A 14,186-nucleotide genomic window follows, 5' to 3' on the forward strand; every position below is an offset into this window, starting at 1 on the left:
CGCTTTCCCGGTTTTGAGAAGAACCAGCTGAGGCTTCCACGTCTTTGCCCGTTCTCGGGGATTCTCGCAGCTCGGCTTCGGCCCGCCCGCTGCGCGCTGACCTCCGCGCTGTCCCGCCGCCCGCCTTACGTCACGGCTTTCGGGCACCGCCCTCGCCACGCCTCGATGGTGCTGCCCAATCAGACGCTGTCTCGGCCGCGTTGCCAGGCAGAAGGCGGGGCCGCTAGCCAATCCGGGCGGCGGAGGGCGCCGCGAGGGGCCGGAGCCGGCGGCGGGATGGCGGCGGCGATGGCGAGCGCGGCGGAGCGGGCGGTGTTGGTGAGTCGGGCGGAGCGCTCCGGGCTCGCCGTGCCCAGCGGCCCGGCCCCGGCCGGCGCTGGCCCTGCCGGGGATCCTCGCAGGCCCGTTCCGGGCTGGCGCGGCCCGCACCCCCGGCTGAGGCGCTCTGTGAGGGCCGGCCGACCCCCGCCGCGGCGCGCTGCCGAGGTGACCAGCCGTGCGGCTCCCGCAGGCCTTCGGGCCGGCCCCGGGCGGGGCTGCCGGGCTGCCCTCGGTCCCGCTGCCACCAGCAGCCGTGGGTTCCTCCTTTCGCTGCTCTGGCGGCCTGCGCGGCCGTGTCTCCCCGCAGGAGCGAGTCGCGGTTGCCGCCGCGGGGCCGCGGGGGCGGGTCGGTGCCGGAGCCAGCCCTGCGTACGGCACACAGCGACGTGTGTGACCGACCCCGAGTTTTTCATGGTCGGTCCGACGTGCTGCTGAATGGAGGAGCAGCCCTAGCACAGGGCGGGCAGGCACGTCCAAGCAGCAGGAAAGACAGGGGACGGGTGACGCCGCAGACATCTCCGGGGACGTGGGCTGCAACGAAGTAGCAGAAGATGCCTATCTAGGGAGGGAATCGTAGAGATGCATCCAGGCTAGGCAGAAAGCTGCATGTGAAAGCCATTTTTTTTCTAAATTTGATGTCATTTGGAATCCCACAACTAGCATTCCTCAGAAATCCAGATGCGTAGTGTACGGACATAGCAAACGAACTTGACTTAGTCTGAAATTAGTACGGCGGGGAAGATCTTTTGCTGTCACTAGGGGGATGAAGGACACCAGTGGTGACTGGCAACCTGATCTTGTGGAAGCTGTCCCTGCTCACAGCAGGGGGCCTGGGCTACACGACTTTTAAAAGTTTCCTTCCAAACCATTCTGTGATTCTATGATTTGAAGTAGAAGCATCTCCGTGGCAGCTGGGGTGGTGGGGACACTAAAGGCATCTACTAAACTTCATCTACTGCTTTGGATGAACATTTGTTGAAACAAAACCGCCCTCGTCCTCCTCTGTTCAGATAACTCTTGCATAAGGTGATGACACATCAGTGAGTAGTTACTTTGTGTTACTCATGGTGAACAGGAACTGTCTAGCAGAGAAACCACAGGCTTAAATTTCTGAGTTGACCACACCTTTCCAATTTTCCTGTGGGCATCCTGCTCAATTCATTCCCGTCCAGTACTTTCCATGTGGAAAACTCCTACAAGGTAGCAAGTGTCAACCTCTTCTTTGTCCCTTGCTTGCTTCTGCCCCTACTCCTCTGATGATCTTCTGTGTGGGGTCTTGTGGTTTATCAGACACTCAGCTGTGGCTTGAGGATCTGCTTCTCTGTAGCAGACAACTGATTGAGGCCTGAGGCAGTGCGTCATCAGATCTGAACTTGTTGCTGAATTTGCCCAAGTGGTTGGGAGCCCTCAGCCTTTCTCTCCCCCCACCCACTTTTAAGTTTAGCTGTTTTATTTTTCACCTGCTGTTGCTTGGTGCAATGCCACTGAGGGGGAGGAGGGGTATTTTAGTTTTTGTCTTTGCTTCTTGCCGTCTGATTTGCAACAAACTTGTCTGCAAGTGGGGTCTGTTTTGCCCATGATGATAATTGGCAAGGGATCTGCCTGTCTCTATCTCAACCCACGAGCTTTTCCTCTTATTTCCTCCCCATCCTGTTGAGGAGGGGGAGTGGGAGAGGCTAGGTGAGTGGCTGGCAGCTGGCATGCCAAGGTCAGCCCACCCCAGCAGCTTAAAAAGACGCTCCAGATTTTGAAGCAGCAGGATCTGTACTTTGTTCTGAAATTCACATCCCGTGCTGACTGTTCTTTCCCAATTCTGTGATTATTGGTACAGTGATTTGTAGGAATGCGACTTTGATAAATGAAGTCAAAACAAGAATGAGGACAATTCATTTGGCTGGGACGGAGAAGTAGAGAGTAAGGCCTTTCCACAAATCAGGAAGAAATCTTTTTCTGGTCATACCAGCATGTGATTTAAACAGCATGGGCATAACAGTCTACTTACAACTTAAATAATTTTCATATGCGTCTGAGAGATTTGTTTCCAGTGTTTGACATCTAATGATTCCACTACTATCTTTACACAACGTAGGAAGAAGAATTTAAATGGCTTCTACAAGAAGAGGTCCATGCTGTTTTGAAGCAGCTGCAGGATATTTTGAAGGTAAGTTTAATTTGCTTCATCTGCTCTTTGCATTGTGGGTTTGTTTGCTCTCCCATGTGAGGAATGGTGGCAGATTGTCCCTGGAGGAAAAAAAGTCTTGGTAGAGGGTGCACAGAACGGTCCATCATACTGTCCCAAGTGTTAGCTTACCCTCTGGTCTCGAGGACTCACAAGAAAGCCGATTTCCCCTAGATTGCTCTGTTCTTGACCCCCTTTCCCGAGAGAGCTGCTTTGAAAAGGCACATGGAGGCAGCCAGACCTGTCTGTCAGGCATTTGCCTGAGATGTGAATATTTTCTGGAGCAGAGAATCTGGATCTGCCTGTAAGTCTGTCACGTGTTGGTGGAAATGAGCATGATAAGCCTTTAGCTGACAAGCTACTACTTGTGCTGTGATTAGTAGCATGCACTCTCCTCATTCGAAACCATCCTTCCCTCGATATGCCCACTTCTCTGCCAGCACCAGCCCCTTTCAGAGGCGTGAAGCGTTCGGCTGAACTGGCCAAAGGGGACTGTGTGCGTGAGAGGTCACCGCTCTCCTGCTTGGTTAGTTTTCAACAGGCCCAGCCCCTTGACACTGTGAGGTTTTGGTGGGGGTCAGTGGGTGATGTAAGAGCAGGGGCAAAAATGTGGAGGTGAGGGACAAGTGCCCGAGGAGGTAGGAGTGCTGTAGCACAGACCCAGGACGTGACTTAGTAGCAGGTGACAATAACCCGCAGTATCTGTATATATAGTATCTGTTTTGAAGAATTTGTCATAGTTTTAAGAGTGAAGTGTGATTAAAGAACCAGTCAGGAGGGCTGGTTTTCGCTCCAGACTTCCCACGTGGGTAAGGGACTGGCGGCACTTGTGCTGTGCAGCCCGGGGCAGTGAGCGTGCTGAGAAAGGGCAGTGCCACAGCACCGGAGGGCCGGGCTCCTGCTGCAGATGGCTTGGCCACCCCACTGGGCACTGGTGGCCTCCCCTGGCTCCGTGGCACGGAGCTGGAGTGCAGGATTTCTGACGCCTTCACCATAAGCTGCACACACACAGCAGTCTCCTGGGCTGCGCCTGTCCTGCAGGAGGATGAGGGAACATCCGTGTGCTTTGCTAGGCGGGTTGTGGGAGGCTTGCAAAATTGACCACTTTGTGTTTGGCCGCTTGACGACGGCTGCATTTCTGCCCTTGCCTTGTCTTTGTCCCTGGCTTGTGGTGCGCTGGGCCCGGGTGGATGCTCCAGCACTCACTATGTCCTCTCTTGGGCAGGAGGCCTCTCACCGGTTCGCCCTGCCCGTCAGTGGCTCAGGAGGAGCCGTCAAGCAGGAGAACTTCGTGCTGAGCCCGTCGGGGTAAGTGGTCGTGGTGGCCAGCAGGTTGCTGTTGCTCTGCCAGGCTGCTCCGGGGGGCCGTGCTTGTGACGGGTGACAGTGTTTGTGCTGGGGGCTTCCCTCTGCGGCAAAGGGCGCTGTTCCACGAGTGTCTGCAGCAAAGGTCTCTACAGCACCCTGAAAGCGAAGGGGTTTTCTTTGGTACGAGATTATGCCTTAAGGAAAACAAACGAACAAACTCATGGCAGGTTAATACAACAGTCTGTAGCCATGTTCCAGGGGTTGCCTCAGCCAGAGTTACGCTGTTTCCTACTGACACCTATACTGTAGTCACATTCCTGACCACACACTGGTGTGTTGCATCAGTGTGCTGCTGTCGGCAGTTTTGCCAAGGGGCATTTTTCTGATGCTGGGCGCAAGGAGTCGCAGTTACAAGACCTGAATTCTGCTCTTGGCTCAATTTCTGACTCTTACCGTGGACAAATCCTTTGTCCTAATCTCCCTAAAATAACAATAATAAATCTACTTCATGCAGAGCAAACGGAGACCTGTGCAGAAGGTGCTATAGAAGTGCATTTCTTCTGAAATAGCTGTCTATTTTTTGATATTCGGCATAGGCCTTGGTCTGAAGAGCTGCACTCTGGCAGAGGTTGTTGCAAAGCAGGAGGCTTTAGACCTTAGAAACAGCACGGTGAGCATTTTGTAGAATGATGCAGTAATTCTCTACTGGGTTTGGAGGTTGCGTTCTTCAGGTCAGAGCATTGAAGTTGATTATAGTTTTGATTTGTTATTGTTGCAAGGTGGATCTTAAAAAATATTGATCTAAAGAGTCTCTGTCTAGTGTATTAAAATGTAAGATATGGTTAAACTGAGTTCTTGAAGGCCCAGGTGCTTCAGTCTTCCCCCACTGTTCATTGTAGGTGTGAGCCATCTTGCAGGACTTTTTAAAGGGTTTGGGGTGTGGTTTTTTGTTTATTTAGTTTTTTTTTCTTCTTGGGGGGAGGGACGGGGTGGGATTTGTAGCTCTTAGCTCTTGTATGAACCACATAGCACTCCAATGTCAGTAATTCATCTGATATCTTATGTTTGTGCCTGCTAGAGCTGTTTGTAACAGCAACCAAATTGTTGATACGTAATACATGAAGTAAGCATGGGATCAGAAATTAACATCATGTTTTAGGCAGGGCAGTTAGGGTGAGGTGTCTCATAAAGAATATGACAGCAGCTGGCTGCAGGCCAAGAGCTGCCATCAGCATCCCCCATCTGGCCTTTGGAAGGAGGGGAACTTGGCTAGCTACATGGGACAGGGAGGGTTGGTGTCGGGTTGGCAGTTTCGGTAGGTGTCTGTTGCCTCCCGTGACTTGTGTTGCCCTGATCTTTCTTCTCATTCCAGCACAGACCAGGTGAAAGGTGTGTTGACGCTGCAGGGAGATGCCCTGTGTCAAGCTGTGAGTACTTGCTGTGCTTCTTGCTTTGTACTACCATGAAGGGGTGGGAGTCATCCTTCATAGAATCACAGAGTGGTTTAGGTTGGAAGGGGCCTTAAAGACATCTAGTTCCAACCCCCTGCCATGGGCAGGGACATCCTCCACTAGACCAGATTGCACAACTACACTTTGCTCCTTACTACGCTTTGATGGCCTCAAGGGAGAGATCATCCTAATTATGCGTTTCCAGTGATCAGTACGTATCCCTTCTCAGTCTTCCCTAATGGGCCTTAAGTCCTTAATGTTTCAGCAACTGTTGAAATTTGTCAAGATCCAGCATCTAACTGCCCCCCCTCTCCTCACACAGAGGGGAGTCTGTGGTGAGTGGTGGAGTCAACTTTCATGGGGATTCCTTGCCTTTACCGCCTTTGTTGTGTAATGTCAGATTTCCTTGGGGGCCTTCTGAGATGAGGTCATGTGTCCTGCTGGGATCCCGATTCACTAAATGCCTTTCAACTTACCCTTTGTATTAACATCTTCCTGTAGGAGGACTGAGGTTCTGGCTGTGCCAGGACTGATGAAAGCCAAGATGGTCTGGGAGACAGACTAGAGTGGGACTGGCCATCTCCACGTTCTGCATATGGGGATGGCTTGCTCTCACATGTTTGCTTCTTTCTTCAAGGACATTAATCTGAAAATGCCCAGAAATAATCAGCTCCTGCACTTCGCATTTCGGGAAGACAAGCAGTGGAAATTGCAGCAGGTACTGTTAACTTTAGATACCCACCTGTCTGTAGCATCTGTGCCCCGCAAGCAGTAGCTGTAGCCCCTTGTTTTCTGAGAGAGAAGGTTATGTCCGCCCCGCATTAGCTCCAGGTGTAAAAGCTAAGGGAGGAAACAGGTGCAATTAAATTTAGTTATGATGCTAGGAGAGAGAGGTGGGTTCTGCTTGTTCCTGAAACACGAGCGAGCCGAAGGCTGGCTGCATAGCAGTCATAATCCTTTAAAAGCAGTGCTTAGGGTGCCTGTGCAGTATTGGCCTTGTGTCTGCTCGTAAAACCCAGGCTAGCAGGGCAAAGAGCAACTTGGGAGGCTTTGAGCAACTTGTGCTCATTCTCTTACAACAGGATTTTTTATGCTGAGAACAAATCTCGCTGCACTGTTCTCTTGTAGCATAGCTGAGTTCCCTGAGTTAAGGAGTTAAAGGGGTGCGGCTGTCTAGAACATGGAATCTCTTTCCCACCATTTAGCTAGGAGATACGTGATTTCAGGACCTGATCCAGTGCCTGATCTTGAAAACACAGTTTTCCACAGTTACTTTGTCATAGCTGACTAGGTTGGAGATTTTCCTAGGATTTTCCTGGGGGATCAGTGCATTTGGTCTTGAGTGCAGTTTCCAACGTCTGCTTTGGTAGTGGAGTGAAAGCCCTCACTGGTAGCTTTGTAGAAATCTAGGAAATCGCGTACCTGAGATGTTAATGCCAAACTTGACAGAGTTAGTTTATGCCTTGCGACAAGGCAAGGAAGTTTTTGTGATAACACTCAGCAGTGCGTCCTGTTTTGTGGGTGTTTTGTACTGCTGCTAGGTTGATAGGCTTCTACCAGCTTTTATGGAAAACACCTTCCTTTATTTACTTGGAAGAGTTTTGTGTTCTAATGTTGTTCAGATGTGGAATGTGAGGGCCTAAAGGACTCTGTGCAGAAGCATTTACAGTGGTTATGTGGAGATCTTTGTCCTGTCTGAATTAAAAATGAGCATCTCGAAGTATTGTGAATTTCTTCCCTTAGTGAGTGGTGCCAGCTGGAGTTTTGTTTCTCTGTGCAAAGTCAAGTTATCAGTAAGAAATTGTAGTATAGGCACATTTTTGAGGAACACAAGTGCAGGCACACAAGTTCTGAGGAACTTGATTAGAAAACAGAGCAAAATCAAGGGGGAATAGGAATGAAGCAAATCCTTACAATAGCAGGATTGGCACTGCTGGTTTGGGTAACACTGCCAGGAACCACTTAACGTGCTCAAAAGCACCTGGAGATGTAAAGATGTTTGGAGATGCCCCAATCCAAGTACCTGCAGAGTGTCTCTGCAGTTTGACAGTGGACTTCATGATCTCTCTCTTCATTCTGCAGCCTCCAGTGCCTTGTGCTTTCTAAGAGCAGGGCTATTGTGTGATCCCTGAGCTCTGGATGAGAAGGAACCAGTGCCCAGATCTATGCTGAGCTGGGATGTGGGGTTGCTGGGGAGCAGTGTAGTTTGTGTCAAACTGCAAATATCCCAAGCTGTGTTACCCATCTTCCAGCAGCCACCTCTCATACAGGCTTCCCCTCTTACCTTTTCCATTTATTGCACCATCTGATTTACCCCTTTGATTTTTTTCAATTTTCCTGATGCTACCTGGAATTGAACACAAGTCACTTTCTCCCAGGGCCATTTTCTTCTTCCTCTGGTTTGTCCTTGCTCTTATGAAAGCACTGAGATACACCTATCAACCTTGCTTTGACAGTCGTCTCCTGGCTGCAAGCAGTCTTGCCTGATAGGGACTTGAGCTAGCTGTGTCCTGAGTTTGGTCAAGTTCCACGCAAGCGGCACGATGGCAGCTTCTTGATTGCTGGAGATAGCGCTCAACCCCAACAATTACAGTTTAGAGGAGCTCTGGAATACTGCCAGAGGTGCTGTGTTGGAAATCAATGTTTGCTGCTCATTGCTGCTACTGATGTAATTTACGTCGTTGGTTTTAGCTCTATATAGTTCCTAAGAAAGAAATCATTATTTGTGTAGCTAGACCTGACTGCTGTATATCATCAATAGTGAGAAGTCCTACCTGAACAGTCGTGATCAGAGTCTTCCCAGCATGAGAGTGCCTGATGTCGCTGTTCCTTCAGGGCAGCAGCAATATTTTTATTGACAATCCAAGTTGTAGCTATCAGACTGTTTTGCATCTCCAGTCCTTAAGTGAAGAACCCAATAATGCATCTGGGCAGCAGTGGTAGATTTGTGTTAGTGAGTGTCTGGTACTCAGAGAGAAATGGCCTTAACATTTGAGAAGTCACCATTTTCTCAGGGCCAATGAGATAATCAGGAACCCTCCACTTCCTAGTGTTTATTACAGAGAGTGTTTCCTTAATGGTGCTGCATTTGTACCGTTGCAGATCCAGGATGCTAGAAACCATGTTAACCAAGCCATTTACCTGCTTATGAACAGAGATGTAAACTACCAGTTCAAAACAGGCTTGGAGGTTCTCAAGGTGAGGAGAAAGCCTTCTCTATTTGTGTAGGAACTTGCATTTTTCTTCCTTCCGTTTGTTGTTTTAAAAACCGTTAATGCTCTTTATTCTCTTGAGTCTCCTGCTGGAATTGGATTCCCCAGTTGTACTCATAAGTACCTGTGCCAAGGAGTATCTGTGTGACCTCATATTTGGTAGGAATCTATACCAGTTTAGCATCAGTAACAGGGTTGTACATCACGGTGAATGGTAATCTGAGCAGTTGGTACCTTGTTGCACAGCAGTGATATTCTGGGAGCATCTCCCTTGATCTTTTTTGGATCACGCTCTTCCCTGTCAGTCAGCGCATTTGGGGAGAGAAGAAATGAGGCAGTCATCAGAAAACAAAAGATTACGGTTAGTACTTGTGATTTATGGACGATTTGAAAGCGACTTCTCACTTGTTAGTAGTAGTTGATGTGGTCTGATACAGACCAGCTGCTGCGTGACAGTAAAGCCCAGCCCTCTACTTGGAAATGCTCTCTGAAGCTACCAGAGTTTCGACTTACTCATTAGAATCCATCACAATATCAAACACGAGGAAGCCAAACCTTTTTAGTCTCCACATGGGCAAGGGCTGCTAATAGAAAGAAGCTAGGTAATAAAACTATTTCCTTTTTACTTTTGGGTGGAAATTGGGGAGAGAAATTAGTCATAATGAAAAATACCTTAATCTTAGCAGTCGTGAGCTCTATAACAGACATAAGTTGCTTCCCCCTGTTTTTCTGGAAAAGGACGTCTGCCTGAATAGAGCCTTTGAACTGTGGTTTCTGGCAGGGCTGGATTCACAATGAGCTGGTTCTTTAGTGCCCTAGCTCATAGACAGTTATGAACGGGGCTGGGGCCGGGGGGCGGGCATTCGGCAGTTGTTGTAGCCACCATTTGGGAATGGGGAGAACTAGAACACAGCTTGCTTTTCCTTAATGCCTGCTTTTCAGAAGAGCTGATGATGAGTTTGTTGATGCTTCTGTGGCATCAGTAATTGACCTCTTGTTCTCTCCTTATTCTTCTAATGAATAGCTGTTCTCTCTTCAGTCCCTGGCCTGTCTCACAAGTGGTTTTGATGGTGGTAACAGTTAAAATGCGTTTATGTGGGAGCCATCCCTTCCCATTAAGACCCCGAATTCCTGGAAGGGCAGTGGTGGTGCTGGTGTTTGTTGTTGTAACACTTGCAGAAGACCATAGGATTCTGCAGCAGACTATTCAGAGCTGTCCAGGGATTGCTGCTCAGCAGTGTACTGTACATTGTCTTGTAGCTTATGGATGCTGTGATGTTACAGCTCTCAAGAGCCCGAAATCGGCTTACCACTCCAGCCACTCTCACTCTACCAGAGATTGCTTCCAGTGGTCTCACAGTAAGTACGTGGTGGTCTAGATCTCCATGCAGTCTGGCAGCATGCGACAGTTAGGATATTGTGCTACATCCTGGTTGAAGTGGATTTCTGAAGCGTCTCCTGAGGCAGAAAGAGAGAGCTGAAGTTGGTGTAGACCCTGAGCATTTTTGGCTGCTCTTTATCTTCCAGTGGGAAAGCAGATGACTTGGGCGTGAGGACTCTGGTTCTCAGAGAGTAAGTTATGTTCTCTGCCCAGGAAGCTTGTCCAGGGATGATATGCCCTTGTGAACACTGCTTGATCCTCTTGTCGTCATCATGCACACACCATTTGATGAAGTGCAGCAAGAGGAACAACCATTGCCTGCAAGCTGCTCAGCCTTTGTTTCTTTCCTAATGTCCCTCACGCTATGGGGTAACCGTGGTATGGCTTAGGAAAAGGTAGTGGTTTCCCAGCATTAGAAATAACGGTCCTTTCACTGACAAAGAAAATACTTATTTTCTCACCAGAAAATGTTCACCCCTGCTCTGCCTCCAGACATCCTTGTGAATTTCTATGTTAACCTGAACAAGCTGTGCCTGACTGTCTACCAACTCCACGTCCTGCAGCCCAGCACGACCAAGGTGACACCTGCTGTCTCTTGAGCCTTGTTTATTTATCTCTCCCTGCGTCCCGCTGGGAGGCGGAGGTCGCACTGCTTCATGGTGCAATGTTATATGCATAAGATAATGCGGAAATTACTGTAGCTGGTGTTAAGTGTCTGTATTTAGATCTGCTGCAGACAGAACACTGGCTCTAAATCTTGTTTGGGGCATGGCCACTTAGCCCAGAAGAAAATACCAGTGCCCTGGAGAAAGCCAGTAACTGGTTTTTGCCAAGTAATGCTTCATCTTATAATACAGTTTGATAATTTTGCATAATTTTGGAAGGGCATAACTGTATTAGTCTAATTTACATCGAAGTAGCATCTTAGTTTTCTGAATGGAGTTTTGATGGAGACATTTCTGCTTCACCTTTTGCATTTGGGTCAGGTTGATGTCTTGTAAAAACAGAATTAAACTCTTAAGCTTTATGAAATGCAGTCCTTCCATAAGGTTTTTTTCCCTGAAACCTATCTTTTGATTTTCTTCTGGATCTTCCCACCTTATGTTTGTGGTGCTAAAATTTGGAGATAAATTGGACTCAGCCACTGTTTAGAAGTTTTTTCATGAAGGAGCAGGAAGGGATCAAATGACATGGATTCCATACGAATGGAGTATTCAGGCAGACACAGTATAGGCGTTTCTTGATGTCAGGCTACTGACAGGGCAAACCTTAAACATCCTCCTTCTAAGTAGTTTGTTTATTACGTCAAAATCCTAATGGCCTTTTCCTTCTCCTCTAGAACTTCAAGCCTGCTGGAGGGTCCATTTTACACAACCCTGGAGCCATGTTGTAAGTACAGTCGCAGCAAGGGCTGCGTAACAGTTGTAGGAGTATGCTGAGGATGAGATCCAAATGGCTGTACTCAGTTTTGGCTATAGCACCTCTCAAGTGGAGAAGCTGGCCTGAGTCACATGTTGTGGCCGTGCCTGTGAATGCACAGGTGCCCATAATCGTGTTTTGTTAACGACTCGGTCATAAAGGCCTAAAGATGTGGCTTTTCAGGATACAGCCCAGCCATACAGTGCCATGAGTTTGCCTAGAGATCAGAGTTGTCAACCAAAATAAACATGAAGTTATTGGCATTGCCATCTGCATTTCCTACCTTTGGGCCTCTCTGGAAAGTGGCAAAGTTACTACCTTAAGCCTATTAGATTTAGCTTAACTCTAAATCTGGTTAGAGGTAGACTGAGAGTTTGCATTCTATAACTTTGCCAGGTGCTGTTTTAAATGTAGTAGAAATCATAATGATCTCTTCTGTGAGAACAGGGGACAGGTGAGTTTTGTGTTCTGTGCTATTGTGTGTGAAGCTGTGCTCTTTTTTCCCCTGCTCCAGTGAGTTTGGCAACCAGCGGTATGAAGTCAGCCACGTCCATAAAGTGGAATGTGTTGTCCCGTGGTTAAATGATGCCCTTGTCTTCTTCACAGTGTCACTGCAGCTTTGCCAGCAACTGAAGGACAAGGTAATGGCCTTAGAGAAGGGGCTTCGTTTTTAACTCTGGATTTTGAGAGGACCTCAGATCTCCTGAAGATCTGGCGTGATGTTATTCTGCACAATTTACATATAAACTGAAAACAAGTGATGAGTCAATGCTCTGGAGCCAGGGAGCTGGCTGGCACTGCCTAGCAGACAGCCGTCTGGGATCAGTGTAGTAGCGTGGCAGATGTGTTTGCTGAACTAGTGACTAGACGGAGAGGAGCAGGTAGACACTTCTGTGTTCTCAGTCATGAGCTGGATATGAGAAAATGCCAGGGTGCTAAGATACGACACATGGACACCTCAGCAAACTAGGTTCCAGCAGACCAGTGCTGAGTTCCAGCTCTGCAGCTGACCTGGCTGCCACCTTGAGCAAGTAACTTTGCGCTCCAAGCTTCTTCATTGACAATAGCAGCAAACCTGCCCTTCTGCAGTGCAGTGCTGGAGCATGTAATGCTGCAAAGCTCAATCTTCATGCACGCGTTATATGCTCGTTCTTCCATGGCCCAAGGGATACAGGAACTTACCTGCTTTTCTTCTTGCTTTCCAGATCTCTGTTTTCTCCAGTTACTGGAACTACAGGCCATATTAATTCTCTGTGGATTGTCCAAGCCCTTACAGCACTTCTAGTTTCTCCCTGTTTATTTTCAACATGCCATCTGAGTCCAGGTCAGCCTGAGGAGTGCTGTGGTTCACTGCCATGTGACCCTCCACAGGGTAGGGTCGGTGTATCCAGAGACACGACTTTAGTAGCCTTGTCTGGAACTGCTGCGTAAGCAGGGCACCAAGCAATGCTGCGTGGCTGGCAAGAGCTTCCATCTGTCTTTGTTCGCATGTGCGTTGCGTGGCTTACACTTTCCAAGCCTCTGATGAGTTACACTAGTCCACTATGAGGGGTGCGGAGCTGTGGACCACTCTCACTAACTGTATTTGCGCACGGTGCTGTAACTAACCGCTGGACTGTGAGCTGGCTGGGAAGGGATGAAGACAGACTAATTTAACGCACCACAAAAAGTGTAGGGCATGTTGCTCTGTGTAGTGAAATATGTTGTGATCTGGTCCAGCTGTGGTTATGACTAGCCCTGAGCTTCTCCCTCTCCTATCTGTTCTGTCCGTGCTCATGTTACTTATTCCCCTTTGGAGATATTCTCCCTTGCTGCTGTTTAAACTCTTTTTGTTTTGGTTTTTTTTTTCCCCTGGCATCAATGTGATAATATTTTTTTTTTTCCCTAAGCCCTAGTTGGGCCCATTGGTTCTTTCCAGGTTTAGTATTTTCTTTTCACTGCCAGCCTTTGGAGCTGCCTCGGAACCTTGAGCACAGCTGTGCAGTCTCATATCCTGTCGTTAAACCCAAAGTGAGTACCACGTTGTTACTGCGGTTTGCTGCCTGCCTATGGATGCTACAGTATGCAACTCGTCCCTCTAGCGATTGATAACTGTGAAATAAAGATCCTCAGACCTGCCGTGCTCCTGTGGGCTGTCAGTGCTTTTCAGAATGAAAGAGTATCAAAGATGATGTGCTCTCTCACAAGTGAGTGACTGTTCTTAGTTACGCACGCTGGATTACTCTTTGCCTTACTGGGAGGACAGTAGTGGTCTCCGAGGGCAGAGCTGTTCAGAAAACCCTCTGGCAAGCCTGTGGGGCTCAGGACAAGGATGGCTCCAGGGCCCAGCTTCCCGGCGGTGCAGGTGCCAGCCCCATGGGGAGGTGAATCCCTCAGCCCGCCCACCCTCCAGCTGTGGGGCAAAGGCTGTGGGGCCTGGAAGCCTGCCCCAGCTCGCCTCCTGGCTCAGCCAGGGGAGAGGGGAGCCTGGTGCCAGGACTGTCTCAGCCCCATGGTGGTCCTCACCTGGGGTCCAGGTGTTGGTGTCCAGCCTCTCAGCCACAGGCATGGTCAGGAGTGACAGGGTTGAGCTGGGGACCATGGGGATGCCCAGCTCTGCCGCTCTGTGGCTGTGTTCTCCTGCAGTTCATCCATGGAGAGGAACAGGAAGGCTTGCAGCCATGCCTGGGGGCTGTGGGGTTGTGGCCTTGGAGAGCCAGTCACAGCTGGGTCACAGGGTGCGTGCTCTGCTGCCAACCATTGTGCTGCCTGTCCCCAAGCACACGGTGGCTGTCCCTGTGGGCTCCAGAGGAGCTGGTGGCTGTCCCTGTGGGCTCCGGAGGAGGTGCTCTGTAAGAAAACCTCTCCAGCCTAGCGCTCGGCTTCCTCCCCCGGTGGTGCCTGGGCTCCCTGTCAGTGTGGCTCCAGGCCCTGCT

General features: G+C 49.3%; 1 protein-coding gene across 2 annotated transcripts; it reads left to right on the top strand.

Moving 5' to 3' along the window:
- The first annotated feature begins 173 nt into the window (after window positions 1-173).
- Window positions 174-13,389, top strand: ROGDI (rogdi atypical leucine zipper). 2 transcript variants are annotated; one of them, XR_010072303.1, is made up of 12 exons: window positions 174-318; window positions 2,411-2,482; window positions 3,726-3,808; window positions 5,181-5,235; window positions 5,897-5,977; window positions 8,362-8,457; window positions 9,732-9,830; window positions 10,317-10,430; window positions 11,192-11,241; window positions 11,786-11,912; window positions 12,477-12,595; window positions 13,161-13,389. XR_010072303.1 is itself a non-coding variant. In XM_063344416.1 (11 exons), the coding sequence occupies exons 1-11, from the start codon at window positions 277-279 to the stop codon at window positions 12,516-12,518; spliced, it is 861 nt and encodes a 286-aa protein (XP_063200486.1). In that variant the 5' UTR covers window positions 174-276; the 3' UTR covers window positions 12,519-13,389. The 2 variants fall into 2 exon arrangements, 1 of the variants encoding a protein (XP_063200486.1); XM_063344416.1 differs by having other exon boundaries at window positions 12,477-13,389.
- Window positions 13,390-14,186: the final 797 nt, after the last annotated feature.

This window comes from Chroicocephalus ridibundus, chromosome 8 (genome assembly GCF_963924245.1).
Source record: "Chroicocephalus ridibundus chromosome 8, bChrRid1.1, whole genome shotgun sequence".
Classification (NCBI taxonomy): domain Eukaryota; kingdom Metazoa; phylum Chordata; class Aves; order Charadriiformes; family Laridae; genus Chroicocephalus; species Chroicocephalus ridibundus.